The 26,893-nt window shown below is 42.0% G+C and overlaps 1 protein-coding gene across 14 annotated transcripts in view; it reads right to left on the bottom strand.

Annotated features, from left to right (window-relative positions):
• Positions 1-26,893, bottom strand: part of ANO4 (anoctamin 4) — a 433,316-nt gene that overhangs the window by 404,209 nt on the left and 2,214 nt on the right. For 11 of the 14 annotated variants that reach the window (XR_009494400.1, XM_024991748.2, XM_024991754.1 and 8 more), the window contains exons 2-3: positions 10,470-10,553; positions 1,996-2,247 (exon numbers count right to left, since the gene is read on the bottom strand). Coding sequence is in view for 9 of the 14 variants with exons in the window: in XM_024991738.2 (XP_024847506.1) it covers positions 1,996-2,247; positions 10,470-10,553 (336 nt within the window). In the remaining 5 variants the exon portion in view is untranslated. Of the gene's footprint in view, positions 1-1,995; positions 2,248-10,469; positions 10,554-17,743; positions 17,752-20,094; positions 21,293-26,893 lie in introns of those variants that run through there. The other 3 variants (XM_059886414.1, XM_024991753.1, XM_024991747.2) reach the window with 3 other exon arrangements.

The raw sequence follows: 26,893 nt of genomic DNA, 5'->3' as shown, positions 1-26,893 counted from the left end.
GCTAATCTGGCAGCTGCCATTTCACATTCCTCTTTGCCACGAAATGCCATAACCTCGAAGCTGCCCGGGCCAAAGCCAGCACTTTTCTTAACTTCGGATTTTACTCAACTTTTTAAAGCAGGCAGAGTCAGTTTTCAATCATGATAAATCAAAGTGCAGGAGATTTCAAACATAAATATGGAAAATGTTCATACTTCAGATCATGATTTCTCTACTCTCCAATTGACCTTCAATCAGGACAACCAGAAAGATGCTCAGGTTTCCAGAGCTAATGGTATGCAAATATCCCCCAGCATCCTGCAATATCATCCAGCCACTTAACCAAAGACACTTGTGTGTCATATTTGTGACACCCCAAGGTGTGTGTGGGAAACTCAGGAATAAAAATCTCAGGAGGGAGCAGTCTGCAGAAAGCAGACACTGAAGCTTGCTCTGTGCCATGCCCACAGCATCCCCTGGATAGAGCCCAGGCATCTTCATTTCTAAGCAGCTGGGGACTCTGAACATTTAGTGAAGTCTGCAATCCACTGTTTAGAGACTGCTCTCGATCATCTGGAAAGTCTGCAATATCAGTGTCTCATCTCTAGGTGGCAGCATCTGTGAATTTGTTGAATATCATTGTGCAATGTTGAGTGTCAACCTTCAAAAATTTATCTCCAGAACAGAAATTACGCATTGAATTTCTCCGCCTAAACCATTATCTCTAAGTGTTGTATCTGTAGGGGGAAAAAAATAGTGGCAGGATAGATTTTGCATATTTTAAACCTCCAACTCAAGACTCTAGAAATGTTTAATTAACTGACCATTCTTGCCTAAGTAAAGCTTTCCACAACTCAAAGTATAATGGAAGCAATAAATTTCAAAGTAAGATGCTGTGAATATTCTTCTTGCCCTGACTGTACAAGTCATGAGCCCCAAAGATCACATAGATCAGTGGTCAACATTTTTTGCAGAGAGATACATGGCAAATATTTTAGGCTTTGCAGACCATAACATCTCTGTCACAATTACTCAACTCTGCCATTGTCACCTGAAAGCAACCAGAGACAAATACATAAGTGGTTGTGTCCCAATAAAACTTTATATATGAATACTGAAATGTGAATTTCTCATGTCTCAAAGATTATCATCCTTTTAATTTTTTCCCACAGTATGGTCTGAATGTTTATATCCCTCTAAAATGTATACATTTGAAATCCTAATGCCTAATATGATGGTATTAGGAGGTGGGACCCTTGGGAGGTGGTTAGGTCATGAAGGTAAAGCCATCATGACTGGGATTAGCATTCTTATAAAAAAGACCCTACAGAGATCCCTCACCCTTTCTGTCATGTAAGGACACTATGAGAGGTCTGTGACCCAAAAAAGGGTCCTCACCCAACTATGCTGGCATCCTGATCTCAAACCTCCAGCCCCCAGACTGTGAAAAATAAATTTGCTTTTTTTATGAACTACCTGATCTGTGGTCTTATGTCATAGCAGCATGAACAGACTAAGATACTGACCATTTAAAACAGAAACTATTTTTAGTTCTTGGGCTGAAAAAAGAACAAGCGGCAGCCAAGATTTGGCCCATTGGCAGTGATGGGCAGACCCCTGACATAGATCAAACTGGTGGAGCATCACATGTTGATGGTAACTGACTACCAACTTGATTGTATTCAAAACTTTCTTGAATACAAGAGTTTAATTCAAGATAGATGCCTTGTCGCTAAGTAGAGAATAGAAATTAAACAAACAAAAAGTCCTGGAATTCTGATTTAGAGTTGATTTCCAGATGACATCATACCAAACAGAACTAATGCTTAGGTCAGATATTTCTGAACACATCTAACCTTACTTCTGATACACCCAAGCTATTTAAAGGCCAGCAAATACGGGAGAATTGTTGGGGTCCACAAGCAGAAATACAGGTGCAATCCTCAGTAGGCAAATGCGTGAAGGGCTCTTTAAACACAGTGTCCTGACTCTCCAACAGGAAACCACCACCGTTACCTGTTGTGTCCTGGCTCAGGGTTTCCTGGCTGCTGCTGCTGTAAGAAGGCACTGGAGTGATGGACAGTGAGGCTGGGCAAGACAGAGGCGTGGCCAGCTCCGTCTTGCGAGTGAGGGATCGGTGATACACTGGGACGCCTGCATCTTTGGAGATGAAGAGAGGCAGATCTGATGGTAGGGTGGGTCTGCCTTGTGCATAGGGATTTTTCCAGCGGGTGAGCCCAATTGCAACAGGCCCTGCAACATCATAACCTGGCAAGACAGACACATAAGGTCAGGATCAGCAATTAAAACATCACATCATCTTGCCTTTTGTATTTCCCAGAAGTCTTAGCTGTGAGTCAATAAAACACCACTTGAGATAAGGCTTCATGTTACTAATAAGCAGGCAGGAAATGTAACCAATGTATGTTTATCAAGCACATACTGTGTGCTGGGTGCCCAGTCTTTGTCCTTCAGGAGTTCAGAGTCTAATAAAGGAGATAAGACTTGTGATTATAATGAAAAAATAAATGAAGGTCTATTACATTCTGGTTTCCCTAGTGGCTCAGATGGTAAAGAATCTACCTGCAATGCAACAGATCTGGGTTCGATTTCTGGGTTGGAAAGATCCCCTGGAGAAGAGAATGGCAACCCACTCCAGTATTCCTGCCTGGAAAATCCCATGGACAGAGGAGCCTGGAGGGCTACAGTCCATAAAGTGGCAAAAGTTGGACACAACTGAGCAACTAACACTTTCACTGTTATTACATTCTAGGTACTTTACAAAAAGTGACTGTAATATTCACAGCAATTATACAAGGATGTGTTGTTCAGTCACTAAGTCATATATGAGTCTTTGAGAGCCCATGGACTGCAGCACGCCAGGCTTCCCTGTCCTTCACTATCTCCCGGAGTTTGCTCAAACTCATGTTCTTTAAGTCGATGATGCCATCCAGCTATCTTATCCTCTGTTTCTCCCTTCTCCACTATTTCAGTTTTATGGATGAGGAAACTGAATCTTCCCTAGGCCAAGCAGCCAGTAAGTGCCAGGTCTGTCTGGCTCCAAAACCTACGTTCTTTCTCCTAAATTACAACTAACAAGAATACAAAGTGAGAGGAAAGAACTAAAGCAGGACAGGAACACTCCTTAGGATTTGGGGAGACAAAGCCCTTCTCAGTAGAGGAACTACGTCATGGAAAAGATGGCATGAACTTGGCCTTCTAGCTAAGGGTTGTAGTCTAGAACAACCAGAAGAACAGATTTATTCTGTAGCTATGTTTTGTTAGCCTACATTTTTCTTAATTTGAAGCAAAATTAAAATTGACAACAATAAAAATCTAGAGCAGTTTTAACAAAAATCCAGCTTTCTGTTATCTCTTTTAAAATCTCTTGATTTTCAGGGCTTTCCTGGTGGTCCAGTGGTAAAGAATTTGCCTGCCAATGCAGAAGACACAGGTTCAGTTCCTGGTCCCAGAAGATCCCTCATGCTACGGAGCAACTAAGCCCATGCATCACAACTACTGAGCCTATTCTCTGGAGCGCATGCTCTGCAACAAGAAAGGCTACTATAATGAGAAGCCCACACACAGCAAGGAACAGTAGCCTCTGCTAACCACCGCTAGAGAAAGCCTGCATGCAGCAACGAAGACCCAGCAGAGACAAAAATAAATAAATAAATATTAAAAAAAAAAAAAAAACCTCTTGATCTTCCCCTAAAGATCTAGCAATACTGGACTGCATTCCCATGTGGCAACTGTCAGCTGAAGCAACCACAGAGCAACTCTACTGAAGTGGAATAAAGGAATTCCTGTCTGCCACAGTCCCCACCCCTCCTTAATGCCTTACTCCCAGCCTGCTTCACTTAATTTATCTTACATGCCTGACCTCTGCAGGCCTTTGCATCTGCAGCCAAGATAGAGAATTTAGAAATACAATGTAAGTATAGTCAGGAAAAAAATAAAAATGCAAAGGTAGGTTGATGCAAGATAGCTGAGGGTCTTAAATGCCAAGGTAAGAAAATTGGATTTTACTTATTAGGCAAAATGATAGCTCTAAATAAGTTTTTGAAGTGGGGACCGGCAAAATCAAACAGACTGCAGCAAAAGCCAGAAACTGTCCCTGCTTCCTCTGGTGCTGATTCCTTCTGGGAAGCTTCCTCTGACTTCTCAAAGCTGACTTAACCAAGTAAAGAGAGGCCCTGGAAAAGGTGCTGGGTGTAGGGACTGGAGGTGTGAGGGGAGACAGTCCAGATAGGGGAGAGGGTATTGAGGGACCAAGAAAGCCCTAAAGGGGCAACAAGGTGGGGGGCATGCCTGGATCCTGAAGACCTGACAGTGGTGTCTGGGCAGCCCTCCCACATATGCATGAAACCACTTGAACACAGACATGTGTCAGACTGGGCTTCCCTGGTGGCTCAGTTGGTACAGAACCTGCCTACAATACAGGAGATCTGGGTTTGATCCCTGGGTTGGGAAGAGCCCCTGGAGAAGAAAATGGCTACCCACTCTAGTATTCTTACCTAGAGACCCCATGGACAGAGTAGCCTGGCGGGCTACAGTCCACAGGGTCACAAAGAGTCAGACAGGAGTGAGCGACTAACCCTTTCACTTTCGTGTGTCGGACAGTCTCTGCTCATACTTCACAGCCAAGTGTTCCTTTTTTCTATGTGTCTCCCTCATGAGCTGAGCATCCTGCAAGGTCAGAGGGTATCTTAATCATCTTTGAAACTCCCTCCCAGTGTTTCTCTATTTGGCTCTTTATCCTGGCATTCAGTAGATACCCACTCTTCACAGAACTCTTCCTAGACCAGTGGCAAGGAGGTGACATAGAGGCTATGATGTAGAAGCTAAGAAAGCATTACTAAGGGACCAAATCTAAGTGTTGGCAGCAAGAAAGGAAAAGAAGTCCAGTGAGATATACAACAATAAGATGGAAAGAAAGGAGTCTGGGGCCACCAGGTGGCTTTGTCCGGCAAGATGTCAGAAAAGACTTATGGCAAACAGAAAGGTGAATTTCCCCATCCTCACAGTGGCCATCAGAAGGACTGGCCTGGCAAGGGCTGAGGAAGGTTGAGTGTGTTTTTAGACAGGAGGAGATAGAGTTTTACTGGAAAACAAAGGCAATGAGGATCAGGAGACATGGGACCAGAGCTGTAAATTTGGGAAGCAACTACATTGAAGTCACAGCTGATGCCAAGAAATGAACACTCTATTTCACTGTCATAAAATGATAAATCCCAAAACAAAACGATAAATCTACTAGAAGTTATGATCCTGTCTAACGCTTACTGGCAATGCACTAAGGATCTATCAGCACCACCTCACTTAAACCTCACAATAACCCTGTCAGGAACGTACTAATATTCCCATCTGACAGATTAGGAAACCAAGGCTAAGGAACATTATTACTTTCCCAAGGTCAATAACGACACAGAAATAACAGAGTCAAGCCCAGGTTCATCGAAGACAAGTGCTCTGGTCCTCAAAGCTACCCTGCCTCGCTAAGAGCACAGGCAACAAGAAGGATTCTAGAAAATGGAACCAGGATCTGTTTCCCCCACAAATTTCTCTGAGGTCACTTATTCCTTTCCAAACAATTTTTCATAGAGGGATCTCAATGGACCAGAATTCACAAGGAAAGGGAAATGCTGACACACTTGAGAACATGCTAACTGGACTATCTGAACTCTTCTTGGTTGGTCATCTTCCTAAAAGGTGAGTAAATGGAATGTAGTGAGATGAGGGGCTCCTCTGGTGAGGGCTATGGAGCCCCTGAAGATAATCACAGAGAATGCTAATTCTCAATGTTCAGAACCTCAGTGGAGCCAGAGCTGCAGTGGAAGCTGAAGCAAATGCTACTGACCCCAGGGCTGCCCCCGATACTGTTTGTTGGACTAAATCTCTGATGCAAGTGTGTTTGTCTTGCGATCAATACTCTTGTATCTCCCATAGCTCCTACAAGTGTACTGGGCCATAGAAATTCGAGGAGGCTCCATTTAAATTGATGTTCCATTATGTTTTTATTAAAATTGTGAAAATGTATTACCTCCTACATACACCAGAGAATCCTTTTACAAGAAGAACAATTACAGGACCATGTTTTCCCTTGCCTCATTGTTTCATTCGGAAACTCGATTAAGCACCTCTTCTTCTTTCCATATTCCAAGCTCCTTGGAAGTCATTATACAGAACAGGGTGTACAATATTTATCACACACTGTGAAAGCATTAGACTTAAAAGTCCGAAGGAACTCTGGATTATCAGGTTTTACCATTTCTTTCATAAAGTGATAGCTTATTTATAACATGCTTAATTTTTAAAAAATATTGTTCACAGTCCTTTTTTAAAGTTTAGGAAATTTCTACATCATTTAATGCAGAAATGGAGTTCATTAGCAAATATATTAATTCACGTTATTGATACAAATGAGCTATAATAAGATCTGCATAATTATAATGGAATAGAACCAGACCAGCCAAAATTTAATAGCAGCAATGAGGTCACAGTATATTGGGTGGTTGGTTGTCCAACAGCTGGTGGACAGCTGGAGTCCAAGTGTCCAAGAGGCAAGTAATAAGAATGTCACACTGGTAGCCTACTCACTCTCTCGTACCCATCACCCTGTTTCCAGGTGGGAAGTGGGATAGAAGCAGGGGTCCTAGCTCCCTTTGAGTTACATGTCAACATTCTCACTCACTAGCCCCCAGATCCTAAAAAGAGACATGTAAGGAACACTCAAAATTATAGACGGTCTTGAGAAAAAAACATGATGTTAAATAACTTTAAAATTCTTAAATCTCTCATACATGGTAAAATGGGCATTTACTAAAAATATAAGGAGTTTTTACAAGGGTCTCACAGATAAGTAGAAATTTTTCAGAAGGAGTCATTTTTTCTGTGGATTGGATTTTTTGGCAATTCTTTTGTCAGGACATATGCTATGCTAAGTCACTTCAGTTGTGTCCGACTCTGTGCGACCCCATAGACAGCAGCCCACCAGGCTCCCCCGTCCCTGGGATTCTCCAGGCAAGAACACTGGAGTGGGTTGCCATTTCCTTCTCCAATGCATGAACATGAAAAGTGAAAGGGAAGTCACTCAGTCGTGTCCGACTCTTAGCAACCCTATGGATTGCAGCCTAACAGGCTCCTCCGTCCATGGGATTTTCCAAGCAAGAGTACTGGAGTGGGGTGCCATTGCCTTCTACAAAGAACTACATTAATAGAAGTCCAGAAGTGTGCTGTTTTCTTAAATGAAATTCCCTCACAGATGAGACACTTGAAGTACAGGAGATGAAAGAAAACAAAAAGAGCTCTAAAAAAAAAAAAAAAACTGCTAGGTGACTCAGAGATGTCCTCCCTCCAGTACTGAGTATAAAGTTGTTAATTATTTGCTATTTTTACTATAAATATTTTTAAAGAGTTTGTACTGGACAGAGTGTGGGCAATGGACATGGCCTGATTCCGGTGCATCCCCCATGTCATCCTCCCACAGAGTCAAATTTTGTTTGGGAATTCATCCCACCCACACATAGCCCAGTGACTGAGGGCAGGCAGATCTAGCCCTCTCCCACATCCACCTGGGCAAGGATGGGTCTAAAGATGATCTTATCTCCTTTGCCAGGGATTGGCTGAAGGGTGGTCATGTGACCTAATCCCACCCAATGAGAGAGGCAGACCCTGCAAGGGAAAGTTTCAGCTCCTCAAGGGCATGCCTGAGGAAGGCACCGACGCTCCTTTCCCTCTGATCACTGTTGTGTCTCAGTGCAATTCCTGGACCATCTGGCTGCTACCACAGAGATAGATTCTCCTAGGAAGGCAAATGGAAGGTCTTTCACAGTATCATTGAACAGCTTAATCAACCAGTCCTCCCAACAGACTTTCCTGTTATGTGAAATAATATTGGGTTGGCCCAAAAGTTCATTGAGGTTTTTCGTAAGAGTTTTAATTTTCCTTATGGGTTCAGCTGGTTTGAGTTTGTTGAAACAGAAGCAACATTCAAGGGCCCATCACCTTCTGAGAAAACTGTGTGTCATACCCACCTCTTCTTCAGAGGTGAGTACATAGGTAAGAACCTGTCACATGGACTTACTTGGCAGAACTGTGGATAAGAATCCACCTGCTAATGCAGGGGACACAGGTTTGATCCCTGGTCCAGGAAGATCCCACATGCTGCAGAGCAACTAAGCCTGCGCACCACTAGAGCCTGGGAGCCGCAACTACTGAAGCCCATGCACCTAGAGCCTGTGCTCTGCAACAAGAGAAGCCACTGCAGTGAGAAGCCTGTGCGTGGCAACAAGCAGTAGCCGCCGCTCTCTGAAACTAGAGAAAAGCCTGCACAGCAACAAAGACCCATCACAGCCAAAAAATATTCATAATGATAATTTTTTTAAGACCCTGTTACATGAGTTTCTGAGGGCTACCGTAACAAAAGGCCACAAACTAGGTGGCTTTAAAAAAAAAAAAGAAAGAAAGAAAGAAATTTATCCTCTTACAGTTTTAGAGCTAGAAATCTGAAATCAAGATTTTGGCAGGGCTGTGCTCTCTGAAGTCTCTAGGAGAAAATCTGTTGTTTTCATTTTTCTTAGCCTCTGATGTTGCTGGAGATCCTTGGAGTTCCTTGACTTGTAGATACATGACTCTAACCTTTGCCTCTTATATGTGTCTCATGTGTCTCTTCTCCTCTGCTTACAAAGACACCAGTCACATTGAATCAGAAGCCCCACCCTAAGTGCATATGTGAAGTGAAGTCACTAAGTCGTGTCCGACTCTTTGTGACTCCATGGACTGTAGTGTGCCAGGATCCTCCGTCCATGGGATTTTCCAGGCAAGAAGACTGGAGTGGGTTGCCATTTCCTTCTCCAGGAGATCTTCCTGACCCAGGGATTGAACCTGGGTCTCCCACATTGTAGGCAGACGCTTTACTGTCTGAGAGTAATGTGACCTCATCCTAACTTGGTTACATCTGTACACACCTTATTTTCAAATAAGGTCAATTCACAGGTACCAGAGGTTAAAGCTTCAATCTATCTTTGGAGAAACAAATTCAGTTCATAACACCCTAATGTGGTGGCCACAGTTGACTAGACCCATGGCAATTTCACAAGAGTGACGTCCAACAGGAGTTGGATTACCTGGGCTCAAATCCCAGCTCTTACCATCCATGTGTTCTTTCTTACTTACTTTTTAACTTTTTAAGAACTCTGTTCCCTCATCTGTAAAATGGAAGAAATAACAGCATCCATCTCATGGGATTGTTATGAGGATTAAATGGGTACATACAGGAAAAGCACCTAGAACAGCGCTTGGCATAGAAAGCTCCCATATGGTTTTCACCATTTACCCTTCCACGTTCATTGACAAGTGTCTTAAGAGACATCTCTACTCACAGTTCATTACTCCTTATTCAAGGCCCTGTACCTGGCTTCCCTCCCATCATCCACTGACTTGGCTCCAGGGATGTTACCAGGGTAGATATCTAACTTTAACCTTCCTCAGTCTCCCCTTCTAGAAATTCTCTGGGCTTTTCAAGAAATGTGCTTCTCAGGTCTTCCTATTACTGATATTGTTTCTATCCCAGTTGTACTTCCCCCAAAGAGTACTGCTAGGTGAGCATGTTATGTTCCGCTAGGATCCTACTGTATCTGCAGGGAGTCCTTCATCTGGGAGGGAGGGACAGAGAGCCACATGCCCCAGGCTGCAGACTTCAAGTTTCTGAGGAGGCCATGTGCTATGACAGGAGATTTTATTTCTGAGATGTAAGGGGACAGGGCAGCTGGTACACACAGAATCCCCCAAAGCATAGCTAGCATTCAGTAACACTAATTTGTTGTTATTTTACACATGTACGCATTACATTGATAGGCAGATTCTTTACCACTGAGCCACCTAGGAATAGGGCTTCCCTGGTGTCTCAGACAGTATAGAATCTGCCCGCAGTGCGGAAGACCCAGGTTCAATCCCTGAGTCAGGAAGATCCTCTGGAGAAGGGAACAGCAACCCACTCTGGTATCCTTGCCTGGAGAATCCCCATGGACTGAAGAGCCTGGCGGGCTACAGTCCACGGGGTTGCAAAGAATCAGACACAACCGAGCAACTTTCACTACTATGCATTAAATTATAGGAAACATACTATTTGCTATTGTGATATAAATTTTCTTTTTAAAATAAATCTTAAAACACTAAGTCAGTTTTTATATTAAGTACATAATAATATAGGTGATACACAAATGAAAGAGAAAGCAAATGATGGAGAGTTAGGGAAACCCATGTTTTTTTAAATCTCTCTGGACCACATTAGCTCCAACCATCTCTATGCAAAAGCAATAAGGATCCACAAGAGGGCGCCCCAGCAAGTTGAGTCCACAAGCAATTGCCCTGATCCTGAAAATAAATTCCACGGCGTTGACATTTTCTACTCACTCCTTCCTTAGCCCCACACCCCAACCCTTTACAAGTAATAATAATTTTCATTAAAACAAGACTCAGTTGCTCACCTATAGTGACCTGGCTGACACAACTGTAGTAGCTGCCGGTCGTTGCAGAGGAAAGGTTATAACTCCCACTGCTTATATCTTTGTCTGTTAAGAAAATAAAAGAGGAGGTTAATTACATTCTGATAAATACCATAACCACAAAGTAGATTTATGACTGCTGGTAAATAAACCAAATATCTGTGTCCAGGAAACTCGTACTCATTCATTGGTTCATTCATTGCAGGAAGTGCTAGGGGCCAGGCATTTCGAACATTCTGACAAACAACCCAGATTGTCACATAGACAATTTCAGTTTGGTGCCACTGTTATTAAAATGGGAGGAGGGCACTGGGAGAGGACTGTATGACCAGGTGAAAAAACACCTAATCCAAACTAGAATGTATCAGGTAAGGCTTTGTGGAGGAAGTGACATCTGAATTAAAACCTAAGAGATGAATACCATCCAGCTAGGAAAAAGAGGGGTGCATTGAGGGGAAAGACCCAGGCAGAGTGCTATCATCATGTCTAGAAACTCAGAAGTCTCAGCTTTGTGAGTTAAGAGCTAAATACAGTAAAAGAGAGATGAGCAGCGGCTGGACCACAAAGGGTCTTTATAAACCACATTAACAAATCTGGATGCTGCCAAGAGAACAGGATTCCATTTTCATTTCAGAAAGATCACTTTGAGGCAGCAAGGGGAACAGACAAGAGGAGTGTGAAAGGAGAGGCAGAAAGACTGCTTTATGAGGCCACTCAGTCATCCTGAGAAGAGGTAGTGGTGGCCAAATCATGGCAGGACAGGCAATGGAGACAGAGAGTGAGTTCAATTCCCTTCCAGGCTCGAATTCAGCCAGCTGCCATGCAGACTTCAGTACCGTGAGCAGACTGCGTTCCAGGCAGAGCAGCAGAGACACCAAACCTCCCGTTTACATGGCATCTTAGCATTTCCAGCCACCTTGTCTCCCGCACGAGGTGGAGCAGGGCAGGTGTCACCCCATGTCTCTGATGGAAAAGCTGAGGCTCCAGGTGGCTGAGCACCTTTCCTGAGGTCACACAACAGCATGTGGCAGAGCAGAGCTCCAACCGAGATCAGAACTACTTTAAAATGTCTATGAAAAAGGAAGGGCATAAGTGACTTTAAAATATCAAAAACAAGGATTTCCCTGGTGGTCCAGTGGCCAGGACTCCATGATCCCAAGGCAGGGGGTCTGGGTTCTATCCCTGGTCAGGGAACTAGATTTTACATGCCACAGCTAAAAAATCCCACATGCTGCCACTAAGACCCGGCACAGTCAAATGAATATTTTTTAAAAATATCAAAATAAATATTATTTAATATAACACATTACAGGTTAGAGACAAAAAGTTATTATAAGAATGGTTGTAAAACTGACCTGAAGGAAATATACAAATATTATATGCCACATGATACCAGGAAAACTCATTATGAAATTCTGATCTACAATGTTAAAAATTACAGGTCTGAAGGAGAGAAATAATTAAGAATTAGTCAAATGTACTCAAAGAGAAAGGGTTTTTAGAAACATGCGAAGTCATATTTTAAGAACAGTAATGCAGACTGTTAGAGAAGATGGCTTTGCAGAAGAACACTCTCGGAGGAAAGACCCGCAGGTGCCTAGGCAGAGAGAACAGGAAATGGGAGTCATCCGCAGGGGTGTCTGGATGTGCTTGTGGTTTGAAAGCAATTGGAGAGTATTGGCAAAAGCAGGTAATGAGCCAGAGGCCAGAGAAGTAATGGGAACCCCTAAAGGCCACATCAAGGTCACTGTAGGTCCACAAACAAGGAACTAAACAATTTTTAATGTGGAGAAAATAATTCAAGCAAGTTCATGCAACCAACTTCTTCTCTAAGAAACCTTCCCAGACCATCTCCCCTCTCTAGTGGGCTTCAGGCACAGTAGACACTCCAACAGTATCATGCATGCGAGATTGTACTCTATTATGGGTACCCCTAGGGCTTCCCTAGTGGCACAGATGGTAAAGAATCCTCCTGCAATGAGGGAAACCTGGATTCGATCCCTGGGTTGGGAAGATTCCCTGGAGGAGGGCATGGTAACCCACTCCAGTATTCTTGCCTGGAGAATCCCCATGGACAGAGGAGCCTGGCAGGCCATAGTCCATGGGGTCACAAAGTGTCCAACAAGTCTCAACAGCTAAGAACAGAGCGGGTTTACCCCAAACCATGTGCTTGTCAAGGGCAGGTCCACCCATTATTCAATTTGTTATTTCCAGACCTTAGTGCTACGCCTGGAAAAGGTGAATCCTCAATATATGTTCATTGTTTGAAAGAAAGAATAAAGGAATGCATGAAATTAAAGAAAAAATACATGACCATTTCCCCATCTTATGAACTGTAACTTCAATAGAGGTTCAAGGAGAAAGAGCATTTGGCTAGGAGTCAGCAGACCTGAGGTCTGAAGCCCCAGCTTTGCTGCACATGAACTCTGTGAACTTGGTCAAGCTCTTGACTTCTTTAGTCCTGATCTTTCCATCTGAAAATGACAATAGTGCTTATCTCACTTTTCCTGGGCTAGGGTGGGGAGGTAGACGAGGATGAGGTATGGTTAACAAAAATAAATCAGCCACACAAAATGCATAGTTAGCAAGTAATTCTATATATATTTGTGGAATCAGCTGAATCAACAACACTCAGACCTAAAACATATCAAACTACAACTACTCTAAAGTTGTCATTCCTAATTTTTAAAAACCCTTCACTAATGATCTGCCCTTAAAATATTTTGGAAGTGAAAAGGGACAAGGTCAACGGCATCAAAGCGTGGGGAGAGGTGACAGGAGAGATTCAGTAGCCACAGAAATGATTATGAATGGTGAGAAGAGAAAAGGAATGAAAAAGAGAAGAACACTGAGAATTAGTAATCAACAAAGAAGCAGAATGTTTGAATTAGCAATGAATGCCTGGGAAGAGGCTGCGCATACATTTGAACAGGAAAAACTACTGAAATTTGAGTTTAATCTGAGTGGTAAAACTAGGGCATAGTTTTGCAATATTTTGAAAAGAATCAAAGAGCAATAATAAGTACAAAAAACTAAGGTAGTTTTGGTACAAAGTGACTCTGTAAAGAAGATGTTTTCCTATATAAGAATTAAAACCAAAAAATGTGAAAGGGCTTGACTATCCATTTAATCTTTTAGGAACGAACTGCAGTTAAATAAAATTAAGTAAGGGGCGGAAAAACTTGAGCCTATGAATGAGGTTAATGAACTCTGTGGGTTTTGGAGTCAGTAATCTACATTAGCGGAGAAGGTGATGGTACCCCACTCCAGTACTCTTGCCTGGAAAATCCCATGGGCGGAGGAGCCTGGTAGGCTGCAGTCCATGGGGGCTTCCCTGGTGGCTCAGAGGTTAAAGCCTCTGCTTGAAGAAGGAAATGGCAACCCACTCCAGTATTCTTGCCTGGAGAATCCCATGGATGGAGGAGCCTAGTACGCTATAGTCCATGGGGTCGCAGAGTCGGACACGACTGAGTGACTTCATTCATTCAATCTACATTAGACACCTGGTTCCACCCCTTGAGCACACTGTCTCTCAGTGGGTCTGTTTCTGTGTATGTACAATGGGAATAATAATTTTACTTTATAAAATAATACACACAAGGTGTACAATTAGTGTTAGCTTTTGGGCTTCCTTAGTGGCTCAGACAATAAGGAATCTGCCTATCAATGCAGAAGACCCAGGTTCGATCCTGGGGTCAGGAGGATCCCTTAGAAAAGTGCATGGCAACCCACTCAAGTATTCTTGCCTTGAGAATCCCTTGGATAGAGGAGCCTGTCAGGCTACAGTCCATGGGGTCATGACGAGTTGGACATGACTGAGCAACTAACACTAACTATATTTAAAAAGAACAAAGGTACTTATAAAATGGAATACCATCTAGCAAAGGAAATGAACAAAGCAAAGCAACGCAAAATACTATCAACAGACCTCACAAACATAATGTTTAATGAAAGAAGCACATATATCATACCCAAATGATGTATGACTCTATTTATGAAAATTTCAACAACAAAACTAAATTGAATTATTTATAGATGCATACATAGATGGTAAAACTGTAAGGAAAAGTATCAAAATAATTAGCACAAAAATAATTAGTCAGCATGGTGATTCAATTTGGTAAGAAAGAAAACCCTTTGAATTGTGAGAAAGTACAGGGAATGTGGGTATGTACCACAGTGCTGGGAATGTCCTGTTCTTGACCTAGGTGGTGGTCACAAGGTATTCATTTTATAATTATTTGTTATATTATCAATCTGTCTTGACCACCTGTCTGTATATACAATAGCTTTTTTACAAAAATAAAGAGGGACAGAAATTACAGTAGGGCAAGATGTAGAAATGCAAATTCTGTACAAAATGTCTAAGAAAATAAAATGGTTGTGGATTCATAAAACAGTTGTCATTGACTACATACTCCTTGTCAGGCACTGAGCTAAAAATTCATTACTTCATTTCCATCATTATTTCATTTGTGTTCCAAAAAGATTCCTTTAAGATAGGTATGATTATCCTACTATCAAGAAGCTCACAAAAGTAGAGAACTTGCCCAGAATCACACTTCGGGGAAGTCACAAAGCTGGAATTAAAACCTAGGTTTATTGGGCACATACCCTGAGAAAACCATAATTTGAAATTATAAGTCAGTTCAGTTCTATCACTCAGTCATGTCCAACTCTTTGCAACCCCATGGACTGCAGCACGCCAGGCCTCCCTGTCCATCACCAACTCCTGGAGTTCACTCAAACTCATGTCCATTGACTCAGTGATGCCATCCAACCATCTCATCTTCTATCATCCCCTTCTCCTCCCACCTTCAATCTTTCCCAGCATCAGGATCTTTTCAAATGAGTCAGTTCTTTGCATTAGGTGGCCAAAGTACTGGAGTTTCAGCTTCAGCATCAGTCCTTCCAATGAATTTTCAGGACTGATTTCCTTTAGGACTGACTGGATTGATCTTCTTGCAGTCCAAGGGATTCTCAAGAGTCTTCTCCAACACCACAGTTCAAAAGCATCAATTCTTCGGCGCTCAGCTTTCTTTATAGTCCAGCTCTCACATCCATACATGACTACTGGAAAAACCATAGCTTTGACTAGATGGATCTTTGTTGGTAAAGTAATGTCTCTGCTTTTTAATATGCTGTCTAGGTTGGTCACAACTTTCCTTCCAAGGAGTAAGCATCTTTGAATTTCAAGGCTGCAGTCACCATCTGCAGTGATTTTGGAGCCCAGAAAAATAAAGTCTGTCATTGTTTCCACTGTTTCCCCATCTATTTCCCATGAAGTGATGGGACCAGATGCCATGATCTTAGTTTTCTGAATGTTGAGTTTTAAGCCAACATTTTCACTCTCCTCTTTCACTTTCATCAAGAAGCTCTTTAGTTCTTCGCTTTCTGCCATAAGGGTGGTGTCATCTGCATATCTGAGATTATGGATATTTCTCCTGGCAATCTTAATTCCAGCTTGTGCTTCATCCAGTCCAGCATTTCTCATTATGTACTCTGCATATAAGTTAAATAAGCAGGGTGAAAATATACAGCCTTGACGTACTCCTTTTCTGATTTGGAACCAGTCTGTTGTTCCATATCCAGTTCTAACTGTTGCTTCTTGACCTGCATACAAATTTCTCAGGAGGCAGGTCAGATGGTCTGGTATTCCCATCTCTTGAAGAATTTTCCACAGTTTGTTGTGATCCACACAGTCAACGGCTTTGGCATAGTCAATAAAGCAAAAGTAGATGTTTTTCTGAAATTCTGTTGCTTTTTCGATGATCCAGTGGATGTTGGCAATTTGATCTCTGGTTCCTCTGCCTTTTGTAAATCCACCATGAACATCTGGAAGTTCATGGTTCACATGCTGTTGAAGCCTGGCTTGGAGAATTTTTGAGCATTACTTTGGTAGTATGTGAGATAAGTGCAATTGTGCAGTAGTTTGAGCATTCTTTGGCATTGCCTTTCTTAGGGATTGGAAGGAAAACTGACCTTTTCCAGTCCTGTGGCCACTGCTGAGTTTTCCAAATCTGCTGGCGTATTAAGTGCAGCACTTTCACAGCATCATCTTTTAGGATTTGAAATAGTTCAACTAGAATTTCCTCACCTCCACTAGCTTTGTTCGTCGTGATGCTTCTTCTTAAGGCCCACTTGACTTCACATTTCAGGATGTCTACCTCTACGTGAGTGATCACATTATCGTGATTATCTGGGTCATGAAGATCTTTTTTTGTATAGTTCTTCTGTGTATTCTTGCCACCTCTTCTTAGTATCTTCTGCTTCTGTTAGGCCCAAAGCATTTCTGTCCTTTATTGAGCCTATCTTTGCATGAAAAGTTCCCTTGGTATCTCTAATTTTCTTGAAGGGATCTCTAGTCTTTCCCATTCTATTGTTTTCCTCTCTTTCTTTGCACTGATCACTGAGAAAGGCTTTCTTATCTCTCCTTGCTGTTCTTTGGCATTCTGCATTCAAATGGGTATATCTTTCTGTTTCTCCTTTGCACTTTGCTTCTCTTCTTTTCACAGCTATTTGTAAGGCCTCCTCAGACCTCCTCCTCAGACCTCAGTTTTGCCTTTGTGCATTTCTTGGGGATGGTCTTGATCCCTGCCTCCTGTACAATGTCACGAACCTCTGTCCATAGTTCTTCAGGCACTCTATCAGATCTAATCCCTTGAATCTATTTGTCACTTCCACTGTATAATTGTAATGGATTTGATTTAGGTCATACTTGAATGGTCTAGTGGTTTTCCCTGTTTTCTTCAATTTAAGTTTGAATTTGGCAATAAGGAGTTCATGATCTCAGCCATAGTCAGCTCCCGGTCTTCTTTTTGCTGACTGTATAGAGCTTCTCCATTTTTCATCCCAATGTTCACTGAAGCACTATTTACAATAGCTAGGACACTGAAGCTACCTAAATGTCCCTCAACATAGGAATGGATAAAGAAGATGTGTACATATATTCAATGGAATATTACTCAGTCCTTCAAAGGAATGGAATAGTGTCATATGCAGAGATACGGATAGACCGAGAGACTGTCATCCAGGGTGAAGTCAGAAAGAGAAAAGGAAATATATAATATCATTTATACATGGAATCTAGAAAAATGGTACAGATGAACTTATTGGCAAAGCAGAAATAGAGACACAAATGTAAAGAAAAAACTTATGGATACCAAGGAGGGGAAGGGGAGGTGGGATGAACTGGGAGGTTGGGATTGACATATGCACACTACTATGTATAAAATAGATAATTAATGAGCACCTACTGTATAGCACAGGGAACTCTGCTCAGTGCTCTGTGGTGGCCTAAATAGGAAGAAAATATAAAAAAGAATAGATAGATAGATATAACTGATACATTTTGCTGTACGGCAGAATTTAACACAACACTGTAAAGCAACCTGATTTTGTTACAAGAACATACTGATCATAAGTATACGCAAAATAATTTGAGACAAATAAAGTTGGGTTAAGTTTTGTCATACATTCCTGTTAAGGTGGCCTCTGAAGACAGGGTCCATGATTTGATGTCTATCTCATTCTCTGTAGAATTTCATCAGATAAATGACTGTCAAACATGTAGCACCAGATACACTAGGAGCCCACCTAACCCAGCTCACATTAATAATCTGTCCTCCTTCTGTCTTTGCTTCTGTTCTCAAATATTGGCTTAGAATAAGACAAACCTAGTGCTTTTTTAATTAATTTTTTACTGGAGACAGATGGTGAGTAAGAATGGGAGAGGGAAATTAACAAAAAAATTCAACTTGGAATAAATGAGAATTAAAGTATAGGAAAAAATAAGACAAAGAGAAAATCTGAAGTAAAATGGTAGAATTAAGTTCAAATACACTAGTAATAACAATACATGTAAATGGTCTAAATTTGCTATTTAAGATACTGTGAAATGGATTTTGAAAACAAACAAAAATCAACTAAGTGCCATTTATAAGAGAAACACCTATAACAGAAGGACACAGAGATGTTGAACGTAAAAGATATAAAAAGATACAACAAGAGTTCATCAAATAAAGCTAGAGGTGCTATGTTAATTTTATATGAAAAAGGTTTTAAGACAAAAAGCATTTTTAAGCATAAAGAGGGGCAATAAATAATGATAAAAGGTTCAGGAAGGTTTGATAAAAGGTTCGATTCTTCAGGAAGATATAAAAAAGGTTACATCTGAGCTATTTAAGATAAAATAACCTCAAAATATATGAAGCAAAAATTAATAGAGCTACAAGGAGAAACTGACAAATCTATCATCAGAGGGGAAGATTTTAACATACTTAATAACTGGTTAAGCAAGGAGAACTTTAGTGAAAATACAGAAAATTTGAGACTGCAAATCACTCAGGCATTTGTTAGAGTGAAGAGCTTGATTTATAGCTCTGGATGGGCCTGGAATTCTGCATATTTTTCAGCACTATTGAGATACAATTGACAGTCGCATTTCTAATAGAATCCCAGGTGATGCCAGTGCTACCAGTCTAGGGTCTCCAAGCCCCGGTAAAATCCTCCCCTGGAATCCACAGTCCACAAAGTCTGGGAGAACATCTCACCCACAAGAAAGGGAAGACATACTGAAAAAAAGAAAATATTTTCATTAAACCCTTAAAAACATATTATAAATCTGCTGATATGGACAGATGAAACTCAAGAATTACCAAACTGATAATGACACATAACTATTGACATTATCAAAAAATTCACAATTTGTTTAATTACCACTCTACAGTAGTATACTAGAAATAACATTTAACTTTTAAAAATATATATTTATTATGTGGAGAGTGAGCTACAACTGCTTACCACATTGTTAACATGTTTTTTTTTTTCTTTTTGCAAATCACTTAAAATTGTTTATAAAAGGCTCTAGAAAATCCACTAGTAAGAAAACAAAATATCAATCATGTAGGTGGGATGTGTGTCTATATGTGCATATGTATGTTCCTTAGAAATACTGGTGTGATTTACTCCATGTCTGCTGTGTATTTTATAGGCTTACAGAAAAGTTTAATATTCAAGGCCAACCCTTTCCTCCTTGCTGCTATAGCCTGTATCTCATCCCTAACCTCCCTGAGCCTCAAATTCCTGCTTTACATTGTGACTGAAATTCATTCATTTAAAAAACACTGAGTGCCTACCACACAGAGTAGATGCAGGCTGGCCCCAGTAGGAACTGGTGCCTTGGAAAGTCCCCCTACGGTGCTGATGAATTAACCAAAGTGTAGAGCGTGCTTCACTCCACAGAGCTTTCCCCACAACAGCAATAAACACACCAGAGCGCTGTGTACTATAATGCTCCAGGGCTTTCTAGGTTTTCATAACATTTTCGTCTTTGCTTTTTCATGTGACGCTGCAGCAGCATCAGGAGACAGGCAGGGCAGGGACCAGATGTAATAGCAGTAAGTTCCCAACATACAAACGAGTTCTGTTCTAAGAGCGAGTTCAAAAGTCCCATTTGTTTTTAAGTCCAACAAAGTTAGCTGAGGTACCCAACTAATACAATCCTATATAGTACTGTGCTGTAACAGGTTTATAATACTTTTCACACAAATAATACATAAAAAACAAACACAACAAATAAAACATTTTTAGTCTTACAATACCGTACCTTGAAAAGTACAGTAGTACAGTACAATCCCTTGGACTGCAAGGAGATCCAACCAGTCCATCCTAAAGGAAATCAGTCCCGAATATTCATTGGAAAGACTGATGCTGAAGCTGAAACTCCAATACTTTGGCCACCTGATGTGAAGAACTGACTCATTGGAAAAGACCCTGATGCTGGAAAAGATTGAAAAGGAGAAGGGGACGACAGAGGATGAGATGGTTGGATGGCATCACCGACTCGATGGACAGGAGTTTGAGTAAGCTCCAGGAGTTGGTGATGGACAAGGAAGCCTGGTGTGCTGCAGTCCACAGGGTCACAAAGAGTTGGACACGACTGAGCAACTGAACTGAACAGTGCAACAGCTGGCATACAGAGATTGGCACCAAGTGAACAGGCAAGAAGAGTTACTGCCTGGAGGAGGCAGAGGGGGTGGGAGATGATAGAGCTGAAAGATCATCAGCAATAGGAGATGGAGGACAGGCTGCAGTTTCACTCACACCTGACCTTGACGGAAAGCATGTTTGCATCTTTGAAAGTTTGCAGCTTGAAGGTTCGTATGTAGGGGACTTACTGTACTATGAATGGTTCTCTCCTCTGCATCTCCCACTGGACCTGAGCTAGACCCAAACCCCTGGAGGGCAAAGTCAATGCTTATTCACCTGTGTCCACAGTGCCTGGCTCTGCCTAATACATAAAAAGCACAATAAATGTTTGCCAAAGACTCTAGCAATCTTTCAAATACTTCAGTCACCATTCCTGCATTTTAAACACGGGGCCCGATATTCATTATCTCAGCTTCCCTTTGATTCCACTCTCATAGACACAGTGGCAAAAAGACTTTCCAGGAATCCTAATTAGAGAAAAGCCTTTCCTTTCCTTTTGTTTCCTCCTTGTACCTTTTTGATTCAGTGTTGAAAAGCCTACATTCTTTGTCATTTTTTCCAGAAGGTAAATATCCATACCTCATTATTCACAGAGAAAGCAATGGCACCCCACTCCAGTACTTTTGCCTGGAAAATCTCATGGACGGAGGAGCCTGTTAGGCTGCAGTCTATGGGGTCATGAAGAGTCGGACACAACTGAGCGACTTCACTTTCACTTTTCACTTTCATGCGTTGGAGAAGGAAATGGTAACCCACTCCAGTGTTCTTGCCTGGAGAATCCCAGGGACGGGGGAGCCTGGTGGGCTGCCATCTATGGGGTCGCACAGAGTTGGACACGACTGAAGCAACTTAGCAGCAGCAGCAGCATTATTACAATGTAATAAGATTTATGAAAATGGTTTTTAATTTTGTTCTTACTTCCAGAACCCACAACAGTGCCTCACACATAGTGAGCACTCACAAAATATATGTTGAATTGTTTGTTCTAGAAACTTTGTTGGTAGCCACGAACAGTTTGTTTAGGACTAAGTTCTAATAGAAAAATCCACATGTCTATTACAAAGAACATCATGTTTTAAAGGAAAAGATTAAAGTGCTTCTTCACAGGATCAAAATAAAATTTTAATTTTACCCCAGGAAGAAATTTTTTAAGTGTGAAGGGCTGAAGGTCAAAAACTAATCTGTGCAGGCTTCACTGCAGCTTCTTAATCAAAAAGGATCCTAATCAATGTTGACCATGAATGACTGGATTGCATAACAACAAGCATGCCAGTTGGTGGAGGACAAGAACAAGAGACGCCTTCAAATAGCTCCTTAGATTTTTTTCGCAGCTAAAGCATGACTTCTAGCCTACTAGCATACTTCAGATTTCACCTCGTAGTGTGGACGCTTCTGCTCTGTTGTTCATTTCTATTTTCTGAAGGATAAAAGTTCTGTTGTGTACGTGTGTGCTCAGTTGTGTCCAACTCTTTGTGATCCCACTGACTGTGGCCCACCAGGCAACTCTCTCCATGGGATTCTCCAGGCAAGAATACTGCAGAGAGTTGCCATTTCCTACTCTAGGGGATCTTCCTGACCCAGGGATCAAACCTGTGTTTCCTGCATTGGAAGGTGGATTCCTTACTACTGTGCCACCTGGGAAGCCCAGAAGCTTTGTTACTTATTTGCAAAAGGAAAATGAAGCCTTAAAAATGTCTATGTGTGTACTACCTTCTTCTATTGCCCATTCAGTCTTTTAGTTGAACAGACTGGCAAGGACTGTTCACCCAGTATGTGCCAGCTGCTGGACTAGGCACCAGGGACTTACCTGGTGGTCCAGTGGCTAAAACTCTGCACTCCCAATGCAGAGGACAAGGGTTTGATCACTGGTCAGAGAATCAGGTCTCACATGCTGCAACTAAGTGTTCCAATGCTGCAACTGAAGATCTTGCATGCTGCAATGAAGTGCCAAAACTAAGACCCGGTGCAGCCAAATAAGTAAATAGTTTTTTTTTAAAAAAGTATTATAGGCACTTAAAAAAAAAAGATGTAGTCCATGGCCTTTGGGACTTTACAACCCATAGAGAGAAGTCTTTGTTGCACCACAAAAAAAAAAAAAAAGTTGTTTGGGAGAGGAGTAACCTTTGCCTGAGACAGGAACACAGTAGGATGGGAGAGGTCAAAGGTGAGGGGGAGTGAACCTCATAGAGGAGGAGGGGGCTGTGTTTCAGAGCATGGGCCAAGTCCAGACACCTGAGAAAACCAGGCGCAATTGGTCACCTCCCTCCCTAAAAAGTTGGATGCTGGGACCAAGAGCAGCAGGAAAGAAGGATGGTCAGCTCCTGAATGGCCTTGTTTGTCAACCTAGAGAAGTCAGACTTTGGCCTGCAAGCAGAGGGGATCCCTTGGAGAGTTTTAAGCACAGGAATAACAGGATTAGATTTGCAACTGGGATCAAAGAGGCTTGGACTGAGGCAGAGATAGTTGGGAGGCTGCTACTACAGTCAAAATTGGCAGTGACCTCGACTAGGATAGGAACAGTGGGAAAGGAGAGGAAAAACCAGAGTATAAAAACTTTAAGGAAGAAGAATCAGTGGGACTTAGTGGTTGAGAGTACATGGGCTGAGAGAGGCAGTTGACAGTAATAGCCATGCTTACTGAGTACTTACTATGTGTTGCTCATAAGCTCTTACAAGTACTGTTGCATTTAAACCTCAGAGAGATCCCATTTTGCAGATAAGAAAATTGAGGCCTCAGAGGTAAATTTGTTTGTCTAAGGTCACTGTTAGTGTGTTCTGATAAGAGAGGATTCAAAGATGACTCCTAAGATTCCAGCCTAGGTACTAGATAGAGCATGCTGGCCCCTGCCAACCTCTCCTGTCTTGAATGTCATGCTTTACCAACACCGAATTGCTCCCCTCACCTTTGTTCATGCTGTTGCCCCTCCCTGGAATACCCTTCTTCTCCCAGTTGGTCTTTTAACATCATCTCCTCTGGGTAACTCTTTCCAACCTCTCCCTCACTCCCCGCAGCCCCTCTCCTGCAACATCACATCATAATTCTCTTTAGGAGTCTAGCTCCTCTAGCTGATGCTGCCATCCTGAGAGAAAGAGTGAGATCTCATTTATTCTGGTATTCCAGGAGCCAGGCTAGAGCTTGGAACATAGTTTGAGCTCAGTAGCTGGACTAATTCTATAGAATACAGGTACAGGAGAGGAATTCTGTTTTGGACACAATGAGTTTGCAATGCCAGAGAAGAACACATGTAAAGAAGTCAAGCAGACAGCTGGTTAGACAAGCATAGTACAAACAAGAAAAGAAACTCGAAGCTGGTGATTCCTATCTGGGAGTCACTGGATAAAGACAAGGGCTTCCCGGGTGGCGCAGTGGTAAAGAATCCACCTGCCAACGCTGGAGACTCAAGAGATGTGAGTTGGATCCCTGGATCTGGAAGATCCCCTGGAATAGGAAATGGCAATCCAATCCAGTATTCTTGCCTGGAAAATTCCATGGATAGAAGAGCTCATGGTGGGCTTCAGTCCATGGGGCTGCAAAGAGTCAGAGGTGACTGAACACGCATGCACCAATAAAGACAAAGTGCTAGGAAGGGTCGTATGTCCTAGGCTCTTGTCTTTTTGGCTTCCCTCCATTTCCATGTTACACAGTTAGGCTTGGCTCTTACTATGCCCCTCTCCTACCCTCTTCCAATCAGAAGTTCTGAGCTTCTGGTCATCCACTGCCTTTGGCCTTTGCTCGGAGAAGGCAATGGCACCCCACTCCAGTACTCTTGCCTGGAAAATCCCATGGGTGGAGGAGCCTGGTAGGCTGCAGCGACCCATGGGGTCGCTGAGAGTTGGACACGACTTAGTGACTTCACTTTCACTTTTCACTTTCCTTGGAGAAGGAAATGGCAATCCACTCCAGTGTTCTTGCCTGGAGAATCCCAGGGATGGTGGAGCCTGGTGAGCTGCCGTCTGTGGGGTCGCACAGAGTCGGACACGACTGAAGCGACTTAGCGGCAGCAGCAGCAGCAGCAGCAGCAAACCCAATAACTCCTTGAGTTAATCCACAGAGCCATCCATACATGGTGAACATGTTCGTGAACAAGCATATTCTCTCTTCTTCCTAACTTCCCCAGCCTCAGGTTCCCCAGCCAAACTCTCCAGCCTGTATTTGGGCTCCCCATTTATTAGATGAGATAAAGTAAATTCTTCAACCTATCTGGGACTGATTTCTTCAAGTGGATACAGGGCTAATATTGGACTAGTTTCTTAAAGGTAGTGGTGAGATTTAAATGAGCTAATTTGCACAAAGTACTGCTGTTATTGTGTCTCAGCACACCCCACACTTCTACCTACAACTCTGTCACCCAGTTTACAGGCTTCCTGCTAAGAGACTGACTCTACACTCAGGGCCACTGTCTCCCATTTGGTAGAGGTCTAATCAACGCCATCCGAATGGCTGAGAGTGAGATTAGAAAGCCAAAGACAGAACCCAGGCAAACAGTAACAAGAAACAGAAGCAGGGAAGAAAGAAGCCCTTTAAGAAGTAGCAGGGAAATGAAGGGAGAATAGCTATAACAACGAAACTGGCTCTGACTGCCTTTCCTTCTCATCTACTGGCTCTACGCTCTCACCACACTGACCTCCCAGCTAGCCTTGGACATGACAAAGTCATTCCTGTCCCAAGGCCTTTGCACCTAATTGTTCCCTTTGCTAGGAATGCACTTTCCCCACCTATTAAAATGGCTTGTTCCTTTCCTTCATTCACCCCTCTGCTCAAGTATCTCCTCAGAGAGGCTTTCCTTATCTGAAATCTTTCCCACTGTGCTCCATAAGCTCCTTGGGCCCCTTATTAAGCCTCCTAAGATTGGAAGCTGACAGCTCAAAGCCAGGCCGGCAGGTCCCACCACAAGTACCTTCCTGATGCAGCTTGGACACAGTCCATGGGCCTTCTTTTGGATGGCCAAGAATGAATCAAGTCCCAGTCATTTCTCTCTTGTCACTATCCTTGGCCTCATGCACATGGTTACATAATAAGCTAAAGGTGGTCAAGAACCCATACCATTGAGAAGACAGGGAAAGAAAGATCAGTAGTGAGTACAAAAGGGAGAGGCATTAAAAATCCAGAATTTTTTAAACAGCATCATCCACTGAACATGTATTTCAAGGACATATTACAGTTATTAATTACCCTAATTTCATTCCAGGTTTCTAGAAGATACATATCTAGATGGCTGCCTGAATGTAAAAATTCACACCAAACTACAGAAAAAGCGATTCCAACATAGGATCAAAAATGCAAATTTGGTTGGGAAGCTAATGAGGTTTAACTGGAGCCTGCTGCTAATGAAATGCATACATAAGCCAAATTTCTCTCTCTTCTTAGGAACCTAAAACACACGGTCTATACTGTAACTGTTCATTCTCTTGACAGTCCCTGTGCTAAAGATAGGATTAAAGGCATTTATTCAATCAGTCAACTGAATATAAAAATTGAACCCTCTAAATTCTAGACAAGAAACTTAGATCATCCCCCATCATGATATTTAAACCCAAATCCAACAGAACTGAAAGGGGATATTTTTTAAAAAGAGAGATGAAAGTTCCAGAACTGGACCAAACTCTCATCAGAAAATAAACTCAACCGCATCCAGCGGAGGAGGATTGTATTGAATGTGCTCGGTTTGTTTTTCCTGAGCTCATTCACCAGGTTGAAAACCCAGATGGGCTAATTTATCTTGTTGTGTCTTGGGTCACCTCAGTATAGACAAAGAAACCAACGTGCACCTGTGCACTTAGAGGCCAAGAGTATCCACTTTAGGGATGGTTCGGGGGAGGGAGAAGAGTGTGTAAAGAATATATTTAAATAGCACAAGTTTTAATTGATATATTTACTTAAATCTGTCTCAGTTCCCTGTAAGGTTCTAAAGAGAAACTATACAACTCTTAGTTGTCAAAAAAAAAGATCTGCCACTTTTTCCTTTAATTACTAAAATATACTTGCTTTGCAAACAGTTTCACTTTAGACTTCATTTTCTCCACCTGGCTGCCCAATTAAGCTTTCAAAGCTTCTAGAAAATCATGGAACAGATTATTACGTAAAACCTATTACTGACATCCACTAGACAAGCATGTGAAATCTAACATCATGTAAAATCCACAAGTTAGCTCTCTCTGATAGGAAAAGGTGTAAAAATAGATTTCTACCAATGAATTGGACTAAAAACTGATCATAATGTTGAATTATCCCCAAATGGTAACCCAAGAATGGCAATGTTATGGGCTAAATGTGCAGCAGAGACAAAAACAACCCAAATCTCTGCAAAAAATGCTCTGAGTTAAAAAAAAAAAAAAGGCTACTAGTATGCAATTTGTAATCTGCTCACAATTTGTTAGGTTCCCAAGCATCAATTGCAAACCCTCAGAGCCACCTGA

Source organism: Bos taurus, chromosome 5 (assembly GCF_002263795.3).
Source record: "Bos taurus isolate L1 Dominette 01449 registration number 42190680 breed Hereford chromosome 5, ARS-UCD2.0, whole genome shotgun sequence".
Lineage (NCBI taxonomy): Eukaryota > Metazoa > Chordata > Mammalia > Artiodactyla > Bovidae > Bos > Bos taurus.
Note: the sequence above shows the minus strand (reverse complement) of the source record. Positions and strands in the feature narration are given on the sequence as shown.